A 24,563-nucleotide genomic window follows, 5' to 3' on the forward strand; every position below is an offset into this window, starting at 1 on the left:
GAGCCTTCTCTTCTTCAGGCTGAACAACACCAACTCTTTCAGCCTGTCCTCATAAGGGACGTGCTCCAGCCCCCTGAGCATCTTTGTGTCCTCCTCTGGACAGGTCCTTGTTTTTCTTATGTTGGGGGCCCCAGAGCTGGACACAGCACTGCGGCTGGGGACTCATGAGGGCAGAGTAGAGGGGGAGAATTCCCTCTCTAGACCTGCTGGCCACATTTCTCTTGATGCAGCTCAGGAGACAGTTGGCTTTCTGGGCTGTGAGCACACATTGCTGGCTCATAGTTTTCTATCCACTAATACTCCCAAATCTTTCTCCACAGGGCTGGTCTCAATCTACTCTTTGCCCAGGCTTTATTTGTGCATGGAATTGTTCCAACCCACGTGCAGGGCCTTGCACTTGGCCTTGTTGAACTTCATGAGATTTGCACGGTCCCACCCCTCCAGCCTGTCAAGGTCCCTCTGGATGGCATCCCTTCCCTCCAGCATGTCAACCTCACCACACAGCTTGGTGTCATCGACAAACTTGCTGATGGTACACTCAATCCCACTGTCCATATTGCCAGAAAAGAAGTTGAACAATGTCAGTCCCAACACTGACACCTGAGGAATGTCACTTGTTGCTGCTCTCCACTTCGAGAGAACATCAAGCTATTGACCACAACTCTTTGAGTGTGACCATCCAGCCAGTTCCTTATCCACTGAGTGGTCCACCTGTCAAATCCATGTTTCTCCAATTTAGAGACAAGGATGCTGTGCAGGACAGTGTCAAATTCTATGCACAAATACAGTATATTTCATACCATATAATGTCATGCTCAGCAAATAAAGCTGGAGGAAGAAGGAGGAAGGGGGGATGTTCAGAGTGATGATGTTGGTCTTCCCAAGTAACCATTACATGTGATGGAGCCCTGTTGTCATGGAGATGGCTGAACCCCTGCCTGCCAGTGGGAAGTAGTGAATGAATTCCTTATTTTGCTTTGCTTGTGTGAACGGCTTTTGCTTTACTTATTAAACTGTCTTTATTTCAATTCACGAGTTTTCTCACTTTTACTCTTCTTATTCTCTCTCCTATCCCACTGGGAGGGGCGTGAGTGAGCAGCTCTGTGGTGCTTAGTTGCCAGCTGGGGTTAAACCATGACAATCATATATTTTGAAGTGCAACCTTTGTTTCTGCTAACAGATGAGAGTTTAATTCAGATGACTGGACAAAAATAGAGCCACTGCAGCAAGACCCAACTCTTTGTTTCCAGTTCTGCAGTAAACATTGCTACATATGCAAAAGAGGAAGATTTAGCACATGCTGTTAAGGAGTCTGGGAATTAGCTGCTTGAAGAAGAAGCATGTCTCTTCCCCGTACAGTCAACGACTGTGTGATATGCCAATGTTTTTTTTATTTATCTGATATAACTTCAGGGTTGTAACATTATTGGGTAACACCCCACAGGCCATATTATGAGAGACACTAGACATGATGTTCACAATCCACAGTCTTTCTCTGTCCTAATTATTTTTTTCTTTTCTAGGAGCACCTGATCTTTTTTATTGTCATGACCCAGTGGTACCTTGTGACACAGACACCCAAAAATTCACTACAAGTGTTTCATCACAATTTATCATGATGCAGTGTGATATGAGTTGTGGGTTGTCTTGATAGTAAAGAATACTGCTCATGTCTGGTAGAAAAGAGCTTTCCTGAGGGCTAGCTGAAAAATAGATAGAGCTAGCTAAAAAACCAAGAACTATTTGCCAAATGTGGGCAGAGTGAATCCTCTTGTGACAAACACTGCAGAATATGGTGCACATATGATACTTCTCTTAATATGCAGGAGGAGGAGTGTCTACCAAAAGGTGGGGAAAGCACATGCCACCATCTCTTACTTTCCCAGATCTCTTCATCCTTGTGCTAATTTAAATCTTCTGCTTTATCCTGAGTAAGTGTTGAGCTTTGCTAACATCAAACTTACATTTAATTACATTTTGTGATAATTGATCTTCTGGTAATTTGAAGGTTGATTAGTTTTTTGTTACCTGTGATTACAGGCAGGCACTCTTAAATGTTGCTCTACTGTCAATTTGTTACTCTAGTCAAGAATAATTTAGATATCTTCTCTTGTAATTGAAAGTAACTGCTGATGGACAGGTAATCTAGCTGATGGATGGATCTAATACATGTTCTATCCTGTAGATGGTACGAACAAATAAAGGTCCATGCACTGCTTACAGTAGCAGGGATTTTTAGTTCAGTTAATTACCCTTTGTTGTTAAACAATCACATACAACCAGCACATACAGTCTCCATTGACCTGTAAGAGGAGTGATCATTATTTTGCATAGCATACTGTTCCCTTTAATCCCTGGGCTCTTGGCAGAAGACACAGTCTTGTTTCTGGTCCTCTCCCAATTCAATCTGAATGGTGACGGAGTGGAAGCTGTAGTGCTCAAACAGGGCTTGGGTAATATCTCTCAAAATCTTCTGGCTGTCCACTGTGTCTGCTATAGACAGCAAACAGAAAATAATCAAAATGCATATAAAATAATATTTTAAAGAAGAGTAAATGTTTACTGACAGAAACTATTCACAAATTTCTAACAAGAAGTCTGTTTTGAGAAGTGTTTCTTGTCCTTTTTATCCTTCTTTCAAGAATCTACATGTCAGCAAAAGTTTGTTCATTCAAATGTGATTGGAATATGCAATTTTGGCAAGAGCTGAGCTAAGAGTAATCACCAAAGAAATTCAGTTTGGCAGAAGACTGGAGGAAAGCAGGAATACTTAATAAAGATTAGTTCATCCAGTCAGGGAGGAGCAACAGTGCCAAGTGTTTTGAATGGCTGATAGACCCAATCTTTTGGGGAAGTGGGGACTCCATGGAGGACTTCACTTCTGAACCCATTCTTGGCCAAACACAGGTAGAATTTTTTTCTTAAATAAACCTTAATTTGTACAAAGCAAACAGATAAACAAGTAAATTGATCTGGGGAGTGGACAATTTGCCAACAGGGATAAGGACTACATTTAAAAAAATATTTTTAAAGATTAACTATTTCCCTGGAGTTACGTCTATGTTCCAAGCTATGTTTTAAAGATTGTTTTACAGCTAGAGATGGATCAAGAATGCAGATTTGCTCTGTAAGTTTTTCTTATAGGGATCAACAGTCTTCAAGTTTGACAAATCCACCCCAAAATCTATTTGATATTGCAATAAAGAACATAAATACCACAAAAAAACAAACAAGCAAGCAAACAAACAAAACAAACAAACAAACAAAAAAACAAAACCAAAAACAAACCACCCACAAAAAAACAAGCTAGGTCTAATTCTTCTAATTTAGTTAAAATACCTTGTAGTTTACTTCCTTGCTCCACAACCTCTACAGTTTTCAAGTTTTGGGCTAAGTAAAGGTCCCTGTTATTTTGGAAAGATTTCTGGGAGGAGGATTTGAGAGCTTTGTTGTTGTTATTTTCCAACAAAATGATGACATTTGTTTTAGCAAGCAACACATATACAGTCAGTTGTATCCCACAGACTGACCTTTTCTAGGCATCAAATGAATACTCACTCCCCATTTACAGAAATTTACTGACCTGTAGCCACATGAGCAGATAGAATAGTTTGATTCGTTGTCAGAGACCAAAGATGAAGGTTGTGAACAGATGCTACTTTCTCAACTGCTAAAATTCTTGTTTTCACTGCATCATAAGCCAATCCTTTTGATGTTCCTTAAAAGGAGAAATTGGTGGGAAAAAAACATATTTTGAAAAGCTAAGAATGATAATCATTAGAGGAAAATGAATCATGAACCTTTATTCAGTTAGATGTATAATTTTTATTAAAATATTCATTATCTTTCATAGAGTTCACTGTGAAATTTAATCCTATCCCTTGTTTTATATTTCCCCATGGAAGAATGAGAGTCATGCATGTCTTAGGATGTACTCTGATTGTTGAGTTCATGTAGGAAGGTGAGCTGTTTAACCAGATCATGTCCTAGTTTTGCACCAACATCTTTTGTGAGTGCAGATTTTATAGCATCACCTGAGCATCTCTGAGGGATTCTGTCCTCAACACATTTAAACAATAGAGAAGCATCTTTTTAGCAGAGAGAGAAAGACAAACATAAAGTTTAAAGCTGTTTGACTCAGGAATCTTAGATGAGATTAGATCCCAGATCTAGTTACTGAGTAGATCAGTGATTGTTTTCCTTGATGAACATTCTTACAAAAGATGATGATGGTGATGACCCTCATTCAGAGTGAGGACAATTATGACAGGGTGAATTGCAACATGAAATTCAGAGTTTAATCTAAATCCAAATTTGACCAAGGAATTTAATTACAGCTCTTCCCTGGAGTGAGACCTGGGAGTTTGGAAATGCACCTCTATGCTCATCATACTTCACACATGCTTTCAGTAAACTGAAAAATATTTTTAATGCCACCAGTTATAAAGTATAATAGCTATAAGCAGAGTATTGGTTAATTTTGTCTTCATACCACAACTGATAATTATTTGTAATTGTTAATAACCTCAGTGCTGTATGCTTTGTCCTATCCATTTCTTTCAAGAATTATATGCTATATGGAATACTGACTTAGTAGAATATGATACTGACACGCACATGCTCTTTGGAGAGTCAGTGCCTGCATGACCCAGTCAGTCACAGGGGCTGTGGGGCTGACACCCCAGGACAGACTGGATGAATGGGGTAAGATCCACTTCCAATACCAACTCCAACATTCAATTTCTTTTTAGAAAATTCTGGGCAGAATATGCTACTTATGAGGTAGGAGATCAGAGACCTCCCCAGAAGGACAGCATAAAAGGTCGTGCTGCAGAGGGGAACAGAGCACTGCCAATTTTAGGATGTCAGCACTGCTTATGGAATCTGGGAATCACTGCTCTGAGAAAGAGACCCCTGAGTGTCAGAGGCTGTCAGGCCTCCTGGGTAGTTTGTTTTTCCAGTAATCAAGAGATCTTCTGATTTTTTGGCAGCCAAGATACAGCCACCTGCTGCACTCTGTCTAGGTACACTTCTACATAAACGTATCTCTATTTCACAATCACTGAAAGCAAACCAACCCCAGAATGAAGCTTTACTGCAAAACAGTGTTGGAATTTTTCTTTCTTGAAACAGAATTAGGTGTAAATTGAAAGAGAGAAGCAAATATCCATGCAGACAGTCACACTGAGAAACTCATATCCATTCAAATGTCTTCATAGCTGAGAAAGAGGTTGCATTATATTATTCACTGTAAGGAAGGCAAAAACATGAATCTATGACTGCTCAAGTCATTTGGCCTTGCAAATCAAATGTTCAGGCCCAGAACTGACAGGATTAAATACTGCTAAGCCTAGTTCTCCTTGATGATGATGTGCTGAGAATTGTCTATTCTCTTGCACCTGAACACAACTGGAAAGCTCCATCGGCTTGCTTTTCTGGACTGGCATAACTAAAAATCTTTTAAACTGCAGCCTCTTGCACTCAGTCTATTTCACAGACACAGTTCAAAGCACAGTCTTTTCTTTTGTGTCTTTTTTTTTGGCAAAGACTTGCATTTCACATGGGTAAAGGAATCACACAACGAACAAAGTAGGTAGACATCTCATCTGACAAAGAGGTGATAAAAAGCAATATTACACATACGACAAACAAAGGCAATTCAGTTTTAGGAACACATTGGGAGTTCATTAGCAAAACACCAGTACACAGATTTTTACAAAAACTGTCATATATATAAATCTTCTAGTGCAATGGTAGAAAACAGTTTTGATTAAAATTTTAATTAGGTTTAAATTATGATCAGAATTATGAGAATATTGGAAACTGATACAGAAGTGTGCTGTTATACTTTTGTCAGCGAGTATAAGCATCATAGAGAAAGAGAGATTAAAAAACCAAAATATAACTGTATTGATTCTGGAATCAGGTCCTACCTTCCATTAACACAACCAAAATATCCCTTAAAATGGTGATGGTGGTTGCCAAAACAAAGATGGAAAACACAAATGTGCAGATTGGGTCAGCTATTTTATATTCTGGCTAGAAAAATATGAACAGATCATTTTATTAATTTTATTATTGTTGGTTATTGCAATATTTAATTAGTTAATCTCAAAGAATAATATATTCCATTCATCTAGTACAGAATGAGTGCTGATCTTTGCCAGTTAGGGAGCCTCAGCACAGGGAATGAAGGTGCTACAGATGAAGAAAGGGAGAGACACCAAGTATCCTCTTTGCAGTTGAAACACCAAGAAGCAAGTGTAACACTGTCAACAGTCATTTCAGTTCCCAAGAATAAGTATAACTGTCTTTGACTAAATTGCAATATATATCATTAAGACAGAAAAAATATTTACATAGTACCTAGTGTCACAGTGCTATGAAAATAATTGTTATCCTCAATTGCAAGGAAGGCAAGTGAACTAATAAAACTAACCTTAAAGAAGATGATAACTGCGCTAATTAGCACACTAATACTCTGGAGTAGATCTCCAATGGTGTGCACAAAGGCTGCCCGCAGACTGACATTGCTCAGAGCTGCCCTTTCCACAGGGACCGAGATGTGTTCCCTGGCTTGTGCCCCATGGCTGTGCTCATGGCCGGTCTGGTGCAGAATCAGGCTTAGCCTGCAAGAGATGTAAAGCTGCAAATACCAGTGGGGTTCTTGCATCTCTGAAAGCAGTGATGACACACATGCCATCAATCCTTTGACTTCTGAATGCTGAACAGTAAAATCAGACACATTAGGTAAAAATACAGAGTGGTTAAGCAGATAATTCCTAGGTGATTCAGTGTTTTTTATACAAACAAGAAACTCTGTGAACAGAGGAATTAATGAGGCCACATTTTCTATAGATTTCTTGAATGTCCTGACATCTAATAAAAAGTGGGATAGAGATTAATCTTGTCCTGGAGTTAGTGCATTCATAATTTCCTTTCCCAGTGTAGCAGCTAACAGAAGGGAGAGAAACTGCAACCTTCAATGAGAAGCAGGATCTCTCTTCTCTACCCCTTTCCGTATCCTTATGAAACTCATAAACACTTAATATTTTTGAGGCCAATATCTCTCTAAAATCATTTTTTATTGAAAAACAGCAGCAGGTTCAAGGTTCAAAAGTTATATGGAGAGGAAAACAAAGTAACTTACAGGATGTTGGCGAGAACAGCACAAGCAGAGGTAATGAGCATCACTGTAGCATCAATATCGTAATCAGGTTGTAGCAGCCTCATGCTAGCTAAATATGTCAACACACCAGTCACCATCCAAACAATTATCATAGACAGCAAAGCTCCCAGAATTTCTAGGAATTAAAATAATCTGATTTTAATGGGAGTCATAACAGAAATGCAAGAAATTTTAAGAGATTGATGGTAATGGTTCCAGGTTTGTGAGTTTTACAGCCAGGATAGTTACTTCTTGTGGGTTGGCAGCCTTGATGCTCACAAAGAATGGGTCAAAACCCCTTCTGATCATAGCAAATCCAGTGGCAGCCCAGAGCAGCCCTATGCATGTGGTGGCCTAACTCTGTTATACCTGCTCCTACTTTTGTCCACTTTACAGTGTTGAGTTCATGCAGCATTTGGAGAAATTGTAGATGAAAAAGATTATTTGGGGAGTTTTGGGAGGACCAAAAGGACCTGTAATGGGAAAGAAGCATAAAAGAGTAATTATTTTACATCTTATGTAGTTGCCTGGCCCTGCCAGTATGGCTTGAAGATCCCAGGAAGCAGCCCTCCTTCTCCAACAAGATTATCTTGCTCACAGGAACAGAGGTTGGAGGGAAGGAGAGTCATGGCTCACCCAAGCCCACTGGCAGACGTAATCCCTCTCCAATAGTCTCCCTTGTTTCTGCACATCACTTGTCACTTCACACTTCAGAAAGGCAGTGACAGCGCCCAACTAGGTCCTGCCAACAAAACCTCTCCTTCCTCTCTCCTGGGACTCATCCTGCCAATGCCACACAAAATCATTTTTGTGCCACTAGCAGTGATGAGGACAAAATAAGTTATTTTTTCCCTGGGGCAGCAAAATTTAATTTTGTCTCTATTGGCTCTGAGTTGGGCTCAAATAAATCCAGTCCCAAGGCCATCTTTTATTGAACTGCCATAAGAGAGGACCAGGGATGTTTGTACGAATGTGAAGCATGTTTTTAATAGGATGTGGGACTAGTAATTGCCATGTGACTTGAGTGGGTAAATGTGGTACTTTATGAGCACAAATGAGACAATACCAAGGAAAATGAAAGCTCAAAGTGAAAGGCAGTAGATAGCCAGAAAGAGCAAAACACTTGCAGACCACCACTGTCAATCCATGAAAACAGCTGAAACTCAACTTATGATTTTGAATATATTTTTATGAGGGTGACACCTTTTGCAGCAGTTCTGGCTTCAGATGTTTATCAAAATAACCATTTTGTCCAAAAAAAAAAAAACCAAAAAAACAGACAAATAACAAATGAAAGTGCACTGACAGGGAAATCTAAATGTAGGTAGAGAGAAGCTAACATAAAGCATACCTGGTGTTTGTATTTACTGCAAGTTACAGGTTGAAACCCTACGAACTTGGCCCAACTGATGGTGTTGACGTCTATGCTATCATTGGCATGAAAGGAGCCAACAGCTTTTGTGAACACCTGTATGAATATCTGTGTGCATGTGTGCATACTAACGGAGTAGGTTATGGGTCATCTTTACCAACATAGGTGAAAATACATATTACTTTTCAGTGTAGTATTGTAGCAAAAGTTTATCAAAGTTTACAGACCAGTTCAGTAGTACTAAATATTTTACTCGAGATGTTCTGTTATATTTCTTCAGAACTACTAGCATTAACAAAGTGCAGCAAACACTAGTGTAAGATTGTTTGGGAATCTCTGAACCATACCAGAGATAAAGAAATTGAGGTTGAAGAGAGCTTTCCTACCTGGAAGTAGGTCTGATCACGCTATCAGTCTCATTCAATATTGCTTCTAGCCACATTGCTGAAAGTAGCTGCACACCCAAAGAATTGCATTGAACTGCTGTCTTGAGTGGTTCTGCTACCTAGTTCTAGCTATAAGGGACAGGAAGCATTCAGATGTCTTCTGCTAAACCCAAGCCTTGTCATACACAGTCTTTGCATGACAAACCCTATCTATCAGTCAGAGAAAAGCAGTGAAAAGACAGCTTCCAGTGTCACGGAGGGCTACATCTTCAAGACCTTGGTAGTTAGTAAACCCTGACTCTGCCACCCACCTGACTGCCCTCAGCTACTCTTTTAAGGCACCCACCTACATATTAACCTGGAAATATAGCTGGAAAAATAAGCAAGAAACGGGATGACTACCAAGGAATGCAATTAAATAGCACAGACATTTGATGCAAGCCTCTTTGCTACTAGGATAAAAAGTCAATAAAAGATTGGTTTTGAAGTTCTGCATTGCAATGACAAAAACTAAAATATCTAACACTGACTGAAGGTGAAGATACATGAGTTGTCTGAATGTGCCTACATCAGCAAGACAGAAGTCTCTCTTTTACTTTCCTTTCTTCCCAGACTAAGAGAACATAAACACAAAAATTAATTATGGATCAACTGATGGTAAGTAGTAGCTTTCTAAGGCTCAAAAATTCAGCTGTGTGTTGTCTGCATAATGCCAGCCATGCTTCAGTCATGCTAAACCTCCCCCTCATCCAGCAGCCTGTTTCCAGCAGAGCTGATAGAATATACTTAGGGAGCAATATAAAGACAGGATGAGTATGGCATATGTATTCCTTGGTACATTCTGCAGCTATAAGCAACCTTGGCCTGTGGACATCCTGAGTCAGAAGCTGCTTCTGGACCTTCATATTGAACATCGTCAAAGAATTTATCATCTGAATTCTCAGTTCAGGTGTACATGTGTCTAGAGCTATTTGAGGTACACTGACACCTCCATGTATGGCTTGACACAAAATGTATAGATGACCTACAGACGTACAGAGTAGCAGCTAGAGACTTTGTGGAACACGTTAGGTCTTTTCGAACAGCACTAATCACTTATATATGAGCAACTAAATTGAGCCCTAAAACACCCAGCATGGGATTCATTTCAAGGCTGAGGCAGCTAAATTAAAATATTTACATGTAGGTGTGAGATAAGTGTCTAAGCTCCCTTTGCAGAAAATGGACATCAAACAAATGGTGATTCACACAGCTCCCTGCTCCATTGACTGACTGGAAACACATCCTAGTTTCTTAACTATGAGTGTCTGGTGGCATTTGAGATGCCCTGGTCTTGTGCTTGGCATCCTGTGCGGTCTCCTGTGTGTCTTGTGTGACAGCTGCCATTCCCATGCATCAGCATCAGACACCCTAGGGGTGTAACATTAGACTTCTATGTTTAAGCCACTGAACAGAGTCTAGATTTCTGTTGAGCACATCAGAAACTTGAACCCTGTGCTTATATGTGCTCAGGTACATGTAGACATTGACATTTAAGGGTCTAATCTTGATCAGAATCCTATCCCCAGAAAATTTTTCTCATAGTTAATATTTTGCTGATGTCTTATCTTTTGTATAAACACCTGTGTTTGATTGTAAGGCTTTTGGTATTAAGTATCATCTGTAAATATATTGATTTTGGTTGAGGACAGAGAACTTTAAAGACCTACTAGTGGTTCCATCTGATAAAAAGCAGCAGTGATAAAGAGTTGTGCAGGGAGAGGAATTAGAATATGGTAAATGTTAAAGAATCTCACTTTTCTACAAATATAACATTGTTGTCTTTTTGAAATAGTTTAATTATTTGTTTCATCATTTTGTAAATGGAGTAGATCCTTATTTTTATGGGTATTACTGCTTTTATAGAAACTTGTTTCACAGTAGATTGAGGACTCTGTCCTCCTCACACTAAAGTCACCGAGGGAAGTTTCTGTTAGCCAAAGCTTGTACCAGCCCAAAACTGTATTAAATAATGATGACTTAATTCTTTACTTCTTTGAAGCTCACTGGCTTGCTCTGTTTGTCATGTCCTAGGGTCTTTGAGAGCTTTAGTGCACTCTCTAAATACCTGCAGACCTATGTTGGACATCAGTATATTTTCCAATCCCTGTCTATGATGACTTCCCTTTCCCATTCCACATGTTCATACTGTGACACATTGGCTACCTGCTCGGTGCCACCCAAAAGTTAACTGTTTGGTGGGAGGTTTGGAGGCAAGCCACAGTGAGAAGAGGCTGATCAGGAAGCTTGTCAGGTCCACCAGGATGTGTGCCGCGTCGGTGATCACTGCCAGGCTCCCGGCGATCTGCCCACCTGTGTGAAACATGTGCCCATTTCATGGGTCCGGTCAGGAGTTGGACTCGACCAGGTCAAACTCGAAACCTGCTTTGCTGTGAATCAAAAGGAACACTCAATTTTCAGTGATCATACACACAACTCAAAACTCTTCAAAGATAGTTTCTCTTTGTACCTCATTCATGCAGTGAAAGGTATGAATTAATAGAAAGAAATAAACTAATTTTCTTTGTCCAAGAGAGGGACAGGAGTCCTAAGGACAATAAGAGTTGTGATGCATCAGTGCTGTAGTTATATTACTATTGGACTAGTTTACTGTGACTATTTTAATATCAGATTTCTTTGGGAGAAGCAGTATTAAGGTTCCTATTTCCAGTATCCTCCCACTATCTTATTACAGATTACTGATATTTTTATGCATGTACAAAGACTCACAATCTTAGTTTATGGGATTCATTTCCTATTTATTGTAGGAAAATATGCATTTTCTTCCTGAGCTTTGGATGGATGTATGCCTAACTGCTTATTTGTCACAGGCAACAGTAATACAGGAATAAAATGAAAGGTCCCAATAGAAGGGCTGTGGTAAACAACTGACCATTTTGGTGAGGGCATAGAGAAAAATGTGTGCAGGACTAATCTATCATTTTGCATCTGTAATGCATGATTTAATTTTCCTGCTAGAGCTGGAGAAATGTGGCTGAATGTCATTTTACTTCAGGGGGTTTTGGTTTCATGTGAATTCTGAAAAAAAAAAAAAAAATACAACCCAAACCCCAAAATATTTTAAGCTATTTGAAACCACATTTCTTTTACCCAGTAAGCCAAGTATCATTATTTTGCCAAATTTGTCTACCTATGTCTCAGGGCTAAGGGAAAATCCAAAGAAACTAAGAGATTGATCTAAACTACCCAGATGTTGGTGGGTGCAAAAGGCACGGATCACAGGCAGGAAGCTGTCCTGCCAAATTGTTATAGCAGGGGAATCTTTTCATCACAGTGGAAATGGAGAAAAATGAAAACGTGAAATAGTGCCAAAACATCTAGTTTCTGCATTTGGCAATATATTTCCATCCTTCTTCAGTTATTAAATTAATTTCAGCTCACCTGTTTCTCCTGAGCACAACCCACATGAAGAACTTTGTAAACTCCTCATTCAAACCTTTGGCAAGATACCACTGCCAAAGGGACACACAGATATATCTCTTGTTTCCTTATAGATGAAAAGTCTTCATGCCAGCAGGATGGAACGTTTGTTTAATTTCCTCTCATATGCAGATTTTAGATTAGAATACCCTAATACTCTATGGTTTCTCACTGCAGGAGAATGCATATTGCACGTATAGGGCATATATTGTTTTTTCCTGTTGCCTCCCTATACACCTCATTCACAGCTGCCTGAAAGTTAATTCAGTTTCTCAAGTGGGAAGCAGTTCTGCATAGCAGAGGGAAGCAGGCTTGTCTGTCAATGCGCAGATGTTAACAACCAAGGCATCAGCTATCTTTCAGCAATCAAATATCAAATATGTAGATCACAAGCTGCCTGCAGAACCCTATTACATTTTATATACTGCATTCCCATGTTCTGTGGGACATCATTAAAAAGCTTGCTTCTAGACTGCCATCTTTGAAAAATGTTGACAAAATATTATTTTATGTATTACTGGCATAGCTAATGCCATGGGTGAGTTTCTGAGATCTCAGTATGCTTATCTTAGCAACATCATCAAGTCTCTGTGGTCCTTTCTGACACGAGGACACATGCAGTGTTTCTCTCTCTTTCTAGTGCCCAAATGGAAATAAAGTACTTTGAAATCCACATTTGGTCCTTAGCCAATAAAAATCCTTGAAAAGCACTTCTATATCAGGGCTGTACATAGGGTGTCATCAGTTTGATTGATATCTCCAAATCTATGGAGATTGTGATGGATCTGCATAAGAAGAACATAAGATAATTGTCTTTTGGAGACAGTTCATGTATCAGGCTCAGCCAACAGTGCCCCTTTTGGGAGAGCAGTAAGGGCCAGAACAGATGGTTTGAGCAAAAATATCACAGGAAAGATCTAGGGATTCAAGGAAACACAACTTTTCAACCTCTTTGAGAGTAATGCAGCTTTGTTTCTTCTGTTTAGCATAATAATGCCTGTTTGCCCTTAAGAGGAAAAGGAAGGGGAACATACTCTTTATTTTTGATAGTAAAGCTTGTGTAATAGTTATAGGCTTTTATTGATTTGTATTAATACTCTCAACAAGTGGCCTTCATGACTTACTATTACTCACAATGGATGTTTATAGCTTTGTATACCACAAAGCAGTAGAAACTGTCAGTCACTCAATGGTCAATCATTAGGCAAAGGCAGTCTAGCCTAACGATTAAAAAAATTAAATATATGGTTCATAATTACAAAAATCTCCATAGACTGCTGTCTGTAACTGCAGTTAATAATTGGTTTGTCAAAGTTTAATGGTCTGAAGCAAAATGGTCTTCAAGCCTGTTACTTAAGCTGTCACTGCAAAAAAGTTGTATGATCCATTAAGCAAAATGAAACATTTAGTTAACATATCATCTGTCCTTCCAATTATCCTCTAGCATTGCCGTATTCACCAAACTTAAGCCTACTGATTATATGGTTTCGTTAATAATGCATTGCTTCTGGCACTGGAAATTACTTCATCGAGATTAGTGGTATGCACAGGTTTTCATGGGGGGAGTGCACGTGACCTACAAACAACAGGGCTTCACACAGATGAAGCACAGGGGAGGGAAGAGTTGGACAAGTCCCTCCTGGGTTTGTCAGTCAGGGGAGGAGGCAGAAATGCAGCAGCTCTTCCAGTGCCTCCACTTCTCACCTGTGGGGAAGACAAACCCTTTCTATTTAACTTCCATGGGGCTCCAGAGATGCTGAAGCTGGGAAAACAGGGTTTTCAGAGGCCTTCCTATGCTGATTTTTGTTACATCCCCTGGGGCACACGTGACGAAAGTCTGTGGGATTCCTCATGCCTTACCTTACCTCATTTCACTGTGGAGAAGGGGAAATTAAAGAGCCAGGAACTCTCAGGTGGATATAAATATCACAGAAGCCATGCAAAGAGCAGATTTCTGGGACAAAACGAAAGCTAATGTTCTATGAGTGAGCCAAATACTTATACTAGATACTGTAGGATGGGTCCAGAAGTGAAAGCTAATTAAACAGGGGAATAATCTTCCATTGATCCCAAGACAGACCAGCAGGCCAACTTAAAATATAAACGTGCCCTGGTATAAATAAATTGACTTAACTGACGGAAAGCAGGTGGTGAATCTGGCCCTGAATTTCCCTGGATTTTGTAAAGGCTGTTTCATTTAATGTCAGATCCTACTACTAGCAGCCATCATCAGTGCTGGATAACTATGTAAAATCTTTTAATCTTTTCCAAAAAATTGTAACCCAATTTATTAGAAACCTTTGTGGCACAATGCTAAGACATGTTGGCCACTTTTAGCCAAGCTTAAAGACCTGGAAGAACAGTTCAGACTATTAACTGATCTTTGTATTCCTACCCAGATTCAATGCTTAAATGAATACATGAAAATATTTTGATAATTTCACTTAAAAACCCCCACAATTCTTTTAAAGACTAGGGAGAAAGGAGAGTTATTTTATCCCAGGTGGGTTCACCTCTGTGCATCAGTGGGTCCCTGCAGCCAGAGTACACAGAAAAGGGCATGAATATGGCTGCGCTGGGCACCAAATTTGGCTCTCTTCGGGCAAATATACTCCCCTGTAATCTCAGCAGTCATGAAGAAGATGCAAATTACTGATGCTGCGCAGAGCTTCTTCCTGGCTTGATGCTGCTCCTTTTTTCTGTTCTCATAGGCCCGTGAGTAACCGTGACAGTGATACGCTGGATTAGCTTCAGTAACTTCTGCTTCCTGATGCTGCCTTTCTTCATTTAAATTCTTCTTATGCCAGCTCATCCTTCAGGATTGAAAGAAACAGAAGGTTAAAAAAGAAAAACAGTGGTCATTTGGGCGTCTATCCCAGCATCCCCAGAAACTATGCAATTAATGCTTTTGAATGATAAAAGGAGTGTTGGGAACAGCAGAGGAGGCCATAGAAGAGACTTGCTTGCACAAGCAGGGCTCTACAGGAGGGAGCTGCGTAGGAAACAATGGCTCTAGCTGTGTTTCCCAACTCTTTGGTCTCTCCTACATCATTTAGCAGTTTATGAAGCACAGAGTGACTTTCTTAGGCTGTGTATATTATGCGCACTCTATGATTTTCAAAAAGTCATACCTCATGCAAATAGTAACCAAATTCAGCAAAGCATGGAGACATTTCTATGGAAAATTTCGATTTTTAATTCCCAACAGCTTTGTCAGGAAGACTTTTTTAAAAAAAATCTTCTTTTTCTCAAATATAATTGACTAAAGGTATTTCTCTCCTGTCTTCGCATGCAGTATTATCTAATCTCAATTTTCTACATAGGTACAAAAACTATCAGCAGGGCCTGATCATAGAGAATATTAGCCCAAAAGTTTCAAAGGCACTTAAAAAAATCAAAGAAATCAATTCCTCATAGTATGCTAACCCCTTTGTGCCACTGATTTCATAGAAAGGCGAGAAATTCAGCAGAGGTGGCTCTCTGAGCATTGCTCCATCACAGGATGACTTCCCAAACAAATCTGCTCTCCCACCAAACCTTGATGCTGTCCTTCTCAGGGATCCTGCACAGGAAATATGGGATGGTGGTAGAGAAGTCTGGGGCTGAGCACATTACACTGCAACTGCAGGAGCTCCTGGGTGACCATCACATCTGGTGCTTTCACTAGAGCACCCCAGAGAATCCTCAAGCAGAGGCACCAGTGTGGTTTGATAGGCAAGGACGTTTCCTCCTCCCTATCTCTCAAATGAGAAGAGCCCAAATGACAAAAAAAAAAAAAAAAAGTCCTGTTCCAGGATGCTCGACTGAAAATCATTATATCTCTCCAGATACAGCATTTGTTGCCACAGCTGCTCCTGATGTGATAACCCTGTTGGTAAAACATCCCCTGCTGTGTACTGAGACTTGTGGGAGCGCAGTGTGACATCAGAAGGTGAATTCTGCCCAGATGCACATACATAGCATGCATATAACCACGTGTTACAGCTATCTGAGGTCTGTGTGTGCAGGGCTGTAGTCCACAAGCCTACCCAGGAATGCAGCAAACTCCACTGTTGTATGAAATTAGCCTGGAGGCATGATGTGGGACTGGGCTTAGCTGTCCCCAGTAATAACAGCCTCCTTTCCCCACTCTGGAACCAGGAAGAATTGTTTCTTCAGTAGCATGAAGGAGACCTGTACTCTGGGAAGTACATGGATCTCGGTGACTTTCTGTAGCATTTCTGCACTGTTTATGGAAGTGTCAAGATGCCTAAAATCTTGCTGGAAAGAAATCGTGCTGGTGTCTGCCAATCTGCAGTAGCTGATGTCGAGAAAAAAAATTTCACTGAAATCACAAGCTTTTTCCAGCTGCCTTTTTGGGCAGCCTGAGGGGGCTGCAGCTGCTCAGCGGTTCTGAAGTCCTGCCGGGTGCCCCGCAGCCCGCACCCCACTGACGGGTGAGCCTCAGAGCTGTGGATGCCTCGGCCCCTTGTTACGTTCAGCAGCACTGCAGAGATACTGGCAAAAGGAGAAGAGCTGACCCACCTTGGCAGCCGAGCCCTGCAACTGTGGATAATCAGCGTGGATTTGGGTTTGTAAATATTATTGAGATGTTCCAAGGATGCAACTTGTTCCCCTGAGTCAGCCTGTTTACCAGACAAGTTAGCATGTGGTTTCTGTTTGCTCAGCAGAGGTGACCTGTTCCCCCTGGATGTGAGGAGCTTTCGTGAAAGAGCAACTGGTAAGATCTAATGCCTGATGCCTGGGAGCAGTAAGTTTTCTTAGTTCTTTTCTCAGTGTTTTCCTTTATTTTCCCCACAACAACAAATAATTGGGAGCTGGGCCATCTGGGGAATAGGCTGCCCATCTGGCAGCCAAGGTCTCTGCTAGCCAGTCCTTCTCCAGTCTTTCAGTTTTACATTCATCAGGATCCTCATGTGCACTGTGTCACTTATGTACAATATTCTCCTGATGAATTAGAAGGTTCCATAAATTGATTCCTTCCAGATGGCTGAATAAAATACTGTAGTTCTCTTGCTCTCCTCTGGAGATCAGGGCATGCAAGTTTTTCTTTCTTGTGATCCCTCTCTGGAGTTAACTTCCAATGCTTTTCTATAGTTTGCATGTAAAACTAATTTCCCTTTAATGCAATTTTCATCAGCTGGCATTGAACATTAAAATCATCTTAACGACATGAGTCATGATCATCTCAACAGCCTGTCAGGGCTGGGATGTCAAAATTACCCCTGCAGATTTCTGAGCCACCAAATCCTTTCCTTGCTGTTAAAAAAAATAGGTCGCTTTGTGATCTCCCTCCTTTTTTTAATCTTCGAGTCTCTCCATCAGCTAACAAAACCTCAGAGTATCACTGAGGGGTAGGAAAGCACTGTCCACAGATCTCACTGAATAGATGCAAAAGCAAACAGAGACAGCGTAAACCCACAAATGTCACATTTTTCTATCTAAAGGGTACCTAAATAAAAGTGGCCCGGTTGTCAGAGGTGGTGAGCATTCGCTGCTCCCTTTGAACTCACAGAGCAGCATCTGGCCTGATGAGTTAGGAAGACTCCTGCCAGCTCCTGTGTGTAACCATTATTTTTTTCTTCTAAGAGCAGCCTGCCACTAATTAAAAGAATCTAAGAGGCAGTTTTATAAATGTGTGAATCAAAAGCTTAAGGTGCAGAGATCAGCTCTGTCAAACCATAAACCCCTTCTGAGTGTGTTAGAGCAAGATGTAGCCTTTGAGCATCAGATCTCTGCACCAGCACACTGCAAGCAGAGTTCCAGATTAAAAAATAATCTTTTCTCCATTTCAAATTCTCTTTCCTTTGTAAAAAAAGATTGTCAGGGAGCGTCACAGAAAGGCTCCTACTGAGTCATGTTCAGAAGGGGAGAAAGAAAATATTAATACATATTGCAGATTCCATACAAATCATTAGCAAGAGCTTTTGATTAAAACTTTCTTTTGTTTGTTTCCACTTGATCTGTTGGGTGCCTTGATCTGTAGGCTGACAGGAATAATTGCCATCCTCCTAGACCATTATGAGATCCCCAGTCAAAAGAGCAAAATGTGGAATCACTGCACTTCCCACAGAAGAGCATCTCCTTCACAGGGGAAAATAGTAATTTTTTGGTGCCTGAAAGAATAATGAAACTGCCTTCTGAGAAAAATTTATCAAAGCCATAGTGACCTCCCTTATGCTGGCACCACTCTAATTTCAACTGATGTACCAGTCCTGAATATTTCCAAGTCATTTAAGACCCTATTAATAGTCTATCTGTCCAGATTCTCCTTTTCCTTTCACAGTATTGTGGGCACAAAACAAAGGTAAATATTTATATAATTTCATACATTTAGATGTCTACTAGATGGGAATTGGTCCTATGGTTATTTTATTTAGTCTTATTTTGAGGGCCTGGTCATGTATGCATAAATGTATTGTCAATAAATTTCTTTCTGCATAACAGTATAACGATAGCTGTACTGAGTGAGACCAAAAGTGCATGTAGCCAAGTATCCAAACTCTGCTGTGAACATAAGGGGATACATAAGGACAAAGTACAAGAAGAAACGTGTCCAGGGTGGTACTTCTCCCTGATTGCACAAATCTGGAGGCTGGGAGGTGGCTGAACTAGAGCCTGTGTCCTTTACAGATCTTTCTTCCACAAGCTTAGCTAACTTGGAAGTGTTGAGCTCCACAGTTTAACCGTAATTTGTTCAAATGTAATGCATCCTTTGTTACCCTTAAGCTATCTGACTGATATTAGTTCTTATACTGTTAGAAATAATAAATGACCATTCCTTTCTTACCTTCATCACATTATTCATGATTTTATGTATCATTATACCCCTGAACCATCAATTTCCTGACATGGTGTTCTAGTTAATTAATTTCTGTTTCTTACCTCTTACTATCTCAGTTTTAATTTTCTTTCTGAGATGAAGTGGACATAACTGAAAGGAGCATAAAGGAGATGGCATGTGGTCAGTACTGGTCAGACACAGTCCTTTCTAGGGCTCCATATGTCACCTAACACAAGGGCAAAAACAATGGGATGGGGTTTGTTGAGTCCCCTAAGACACTGAGCGCTCCTGGGGCCAGCTAGAAAGCCAATAGAAAGGAGATATAACCACAGGGCCACAGATAAAACCCTTTAAAGGTCACAAGAAACACCTAAAGTTTTCTTGAGCATTGACTTCTGCAAAGCACAAGGAGTGGTGAAAAGCCTTTATTTGATGAAGACTCTTTGATCCCATAAGACTTTTCATATTGCCTGCAGGAAAGCAGAAAAAGAAGAAAATATTCTCTACATGCTTGTTATAGAAAATCAATATTCACTTGAAGAAATTATCTCCCAGGCTCACTTCAAACTTTTTGCTTACTGGTATGAGCCTAGCAGACAGGAATCAATTAAGGCTAAGCTTCACTGATACATAAGAATAACTGCAGGTCACGTTAATGTCCTGTGTTAAAAACTTTTACATGAAAACAAGCCCTGAGGTTTTTTACCATCTTTCCTGCTTTCAGCATTGACTTTTTTTTTTTTTTTCCTTGTTTCTTGTCTCAGAGAACATAATCAGAAATCCATAAATCCATGCTGGATCAAGCCAAAATCTAGTTTACAGTGTAGCTGGTACAATCTAATTCAAATCCACTGATTTATGAAGTGAGATATTGACTATTTCTGGTCAATATTACACTGAACTATTGTCAGCAAGAAATAAAATCCTCTGGCCTGTCTTCATTCATGAAAACTTCAGGAATTTGGTCAAGACATTCCCTAGACTTTGATAAATAAGTATCTAGATCACTAAATATTTGATAACAAATAAAAAAGTAACATAACAGATGTTTAAACATCTGAAGAATTTATCCTCTCCCACCACTACCTTTGACTGTAAAAAGACCATATAAAACTATCTTAGATACCTAATTCAGACCTAAGTTAAAGAAAGATGATATGAATCTCACTTGATATGCCTTACAGACATTTTTGCATAAGGCAGGAGGTTCTGAGTGCTCAGCTTCAGACTCTGGTTCATATCCTTCCTGAAGGCTGGTGAGAGATGGTGTCCTATCCTGGGACCAGTCCTAACTAATATATGTGTCCACTACCTAGAGGAGGAGGTGGAGTGCATCCTGATCAAGTTGGAAGATGATGCCATCCTGGGGGTGTAGTTGATACACTGGAGGAGAGGACTGCCATAGGTAGGCTGGAGGAAGAGGCCAACAGGCGCTTTACAAAATTCAAGGATGAATGCAAAGTCCTGCACCTCGGACAGACCTCTGGATCCATATCTAGAATATAGTGTCCAGTTTTAGAGTCCCCAGCACAGAAGAGATAAACAAACTAGCACAGGTTCAGTAGGGGGCCACCAAGATGGTTGAGGGCTGAAGCACCTGCCCTGAGGAAACCGTACTTGTCCAGCCTAGAGAAGAGGTGGCTTCAGGGATACCTAACAACAACATACCAATATTTTTGAGGATATTATTGAGAAGGTGGAGGTTTATGCATGGGGGATGGATGACAAATTGAAACAAGAGAGATTCAGACTGAACGTAAGAAAAAAAAATTGACTGTGCAGATAATTCAGTATTGGAGCAGATTTCCCAGACAGGTCATGAAGTCTCCATCCTGAGGGATTTTTTTCAATACTAGACCACATGAAGCACTGAGCAACATTGATCTCTTGGCTGACCCCACTTTGAGCAGGTTGTTGAACCAGAGATGTCCTGAGGTCCTTACCAACCTGAATTATCCTATAAGTCTACAGCTGACTTCATTTTCAGAAAGCTGTTAAAGTCCACCCCCTTGTAAGCATTTCAAGTTTGACATGGGAGACCCCAAGGCATCCAAACCCACTGGTGACTGCAGACCGGCTTGGTATGTACAAAACACTCCCCCGCAGCCTCATGTGCAGGGAACAGGGCCTGTATTCAGACTTCCTACTCACATGGTTAAGATAAAAACAGTTTTGTTCCCTGTGTATTGTAATAATGACATTTATTAAAAAGAGAGAGGCTGGGGGATGGCAAAGAAATAGGCAATCTGTGTGCAAAATAAATTCTGTTGAAAGCATTAGAGCTGTTCATTAAGCCTACACAGAGGGAACGGAAAAATGTGGTAATTTATACCAAAGGCTAAGATGAGCTTATTGCTACTGATCGGCTTAAGGCACCTGAAGCTGTACGTGCAGCTGGCCTGTGCAATCCCTAGCCCAGCAGGCTGCATCCCCCCCGCCACGGTGGATCCCCAGGAGGATTGGCTCTGGCCCCTGGGCTGGCACCCCAACCAGCTGGGCTGCCAGGGGGAGCAGGGTGAGGGCTTCCCCTGAGCTGCCAGCTCTTCCAAACTGGAGGGAGGCCCCAGCTCTCAGTCCTCGTTTCTGGTTATTGCAGGGACGAAGTAATTAGATTGTACAGTTAATAAAACTTCACCTGGCAAGAAAAGCCAATAGGAGGGGCAGCATAAACACCACATGCCTGGAAGACAAGTCTTCCTCCTCCTGACGAGCTGTGTTACCACTGCCATAACTCAGCCATCCCAGGACCTTTGCTGTAGAGCCCTCCTGGAACTGTTGTAGTTACCTTAATAAAATAGCTTGAATCCTAGAATATTATTTTGATTTTAGTTTAGAATATGATTTTGATTTTTAAATGGAGTTATAACAGCTATGAGAATATGAAGCACACTAAGGTCCTTAGGAATAGGTAACTAGTATGGTGTGTGCCTTGAACACTATAAGAATCATTATGGACTCTGAATAAAAACAATGGGTACTGGTCATGGATCTTGATTTGAAACAATAAGTACTAGAGGAAATTGGTTTTGGTTGGGAAGATGGGTCAAAGAAGAAATGGGCATTAGCCAAAGATGAAATGAGCATGCGCAAGGATGGAGTTCAATCAGCAGACACAGTGATGAAGACTATCAACGACCACCAGAGGACCCCCATCCAACATAACCACGCATGCATTAGAGACGTCTTCATATGCTAATGATTTCCAGGAAATAACATGAATATGCTGATCATTACTCTCCCCTCATTCTACTCAAATCAATCAGTAAAGATGACCAATGACTTCTGTAGAATAGGAATATAGGTAAGGTGAGGTAACTGAAAGCCAATCATTATTAAGATCAAACTAAACTTTATGGATTTTGTTGATCTTATGCAACCATGACTCTGATGAAAAAGCATATAAATACGTTGTGCTTTGTACCTGTTGGTGAACATGTCTTTGGTGGAGCTATCCCCCATGTTCCCCAGCGCTGGAATAAAGAAGTGCCTGCTTATCTGCTTTGTGTAGATAAGTTCTATTTGCGATTGCAACCACTAACAGAACTGGCCCTCATGCTTTGGGGGTGTTGGGCATATCTGCAACAATCCGTCCGACAATTGCAATTGTTTCAGTGATTCACCCCAACCAACTTCAATGCTAAATTAGGAAATAGTTATGGGAAAGAAATCAACTCCTACAGAGGGTGAGTCAGCTCTCAGATGGGAGGATGAGCTGCTGGGGATTCTTGCTGCCAGTAGGCATCCTACCCCTCTTCTCACTGGGGATATTCCCTGTTCCTGGTGATCCAGGAAAAAATAAGGGCTTCCTCACAAGTCAGCCTAACAACTATCCGTGTCTCAGGGCACCCCTTCCCACAATGTGTAAAGGGTTTGTCCAGAGATGTCCTTGTGCCCAGAGGTGGCAAGGGGCCAAAGGACCTCAACCACTGAAGCTGTGCCCACAAAATTGCAAACTATTAAAAAAGCTCTGAGTTCTTCAGTAACTGAAATGAATTGCAGAATCACATGGGATCATTTTAAAATATAAATATTACCGCAGAAGTAATTTTGGACAGCGTCTTGTATATTTATGGAGCCATGCAATAATATTTAAATAATAATCCAGACACTCAAATGACTAAAATACGATGGCAGTGACCCCAGCATAAGAACATGGAGAGACAGATTTCCATTTGAACTGACAGTGTTTACGCCAAGTTTCTGTCCCACGCATTTTAAGAGAGCCAAGCAATAAATAATCTGAAAACCAATGAGATAATGGAAATATCAAGAGGTGCTAAATTGTAACTGAGCAGCTTTTTTTTTTTTAAATTCTTGCTGGTCTGAGTCAAGAGGAAGAATGAAAACAAGTTCAATTGCAGAACTATTTTGTGATAGGTATTTATATTAATTTTTTAACCCAAGCTACAGCATATTGTATGTTTTCAGAGGGTCTTTCCTCACTCAAGCAAGCATTTACTCACAGGACCTCTGGCACACAAGAGGTACATCAGCTTCAACTCTGATAGGCTACCCACACGAATAAAGTTTTGCAGGATCAAGTCCTTAACAGCATCACATTTCTTTCACACCAAATAGATTATTTAGACATTCAAGCATGAAAGAACCTTGAATCAAACGTGGTGTCAATAGCACTATTATAATTCAGACTAAAATTGCAGTATAATCCATGAGATTTTGCATCCTACAATAAATCTACTAAACTTATAAAATACATAGCAGAAGACACTTGCTTCAACAGTAGATTGGTTCAATCCATCACAGATGTAGACATATCAGTCTGCTGTCTAGTAAATGCATCAAACATTTAATAAGAAAGTTTGGGAAGGAAAAAATGAAACAAAACATTTTGAAAGTAGTGAAAGATGCTGCCTGTATGCACTGTGAAGCTCCCCATACTTCGACTTCTGCAGCCAGTTGGCAGATCAGTGATCTGGTATTGCTCTCAAAGACAAAGCAATAGCAGTGAAGGAAAGAGAGAATTGTGTTACCTGTCTAGGGCCAAGGAGTACTTCTTGGTGTCCCTCTCACTCACAAGGCAAGCTCTTTCAAGACCCTTTTTGGCAGCCATGAGGAAAGTCAGTGGGGTTTTGATTGTTTTTTTCCCTCCTTAAACTCTTTTTTGTCTGTTGGAAGCGGATGCGGGCAAAAACGTCCTCCTGACTTATGCAGAAGTCTCTGCCAAATACTTTTAAATGAAAAGGTTTTAATAATCCTCTCAATAAGCTCACTGCGAGAGAAATCTGCTTCCCTAGTGCTGATGGCGTCACTAACATACCAACCAGCAACTTGCTGAGCATGTCAGATTGGAGGTTTTGGGCCTCCCTCCCTTTTTATCTTTTTTTCCCCACCATGTTTGATGCTGCAATATGC

General features: G+C 40.5%; 1 protein-coding gene across 1 annotated transcript; it reads right to left on the bottom strand.

The window, feature by feature from the left end:
• Window positions 1-2,347: 2,347 nt before the first annotated feature.
• On the bottom strand, window positions 2,348-24,261 carry SLC30A8 (solute carrier family 30 member 8). Its single transcript, XM_032993557.2, has 8 exons — window positions 24,182-24,261; window positions 15,011-15,219; window positions 11,132-11,278; window positions 7,151-7,304; window positions 6,440-6,629; window positions 5,934-6,039; window positions 3,584-3,718; window positions 2,348-2,493 (listed from the first exon to the last, which is right to left on the bottom strand). The coding sequence occupies exons 1-8, from the start codon at window positions 24,259-24,261 to the stop codon at window positions 2,348-2,350; spliced, it is 1,167 nt and encodes a 388-aa protein (XP_032849448.1).
• Between the last annotated feature and the right edge of the window lie 302 nt (window positions 24,262-24,563).

This window comes from Tyto alba, unplaced genomic scaffold, assembly GCF_018691265.1.
Source record: "Tyto alba isolate M040663 unplaced genomic scaffold, T.alba_DEE_v4.0 Super-Scaffold_9, whole genome shotgun sequence".
NCBI classification, from domain to species: Eukaryota; Metazoa; Chordata; class Aves; order Strigiformes; family Tytonidae; genus Tyto; species Tyto alba.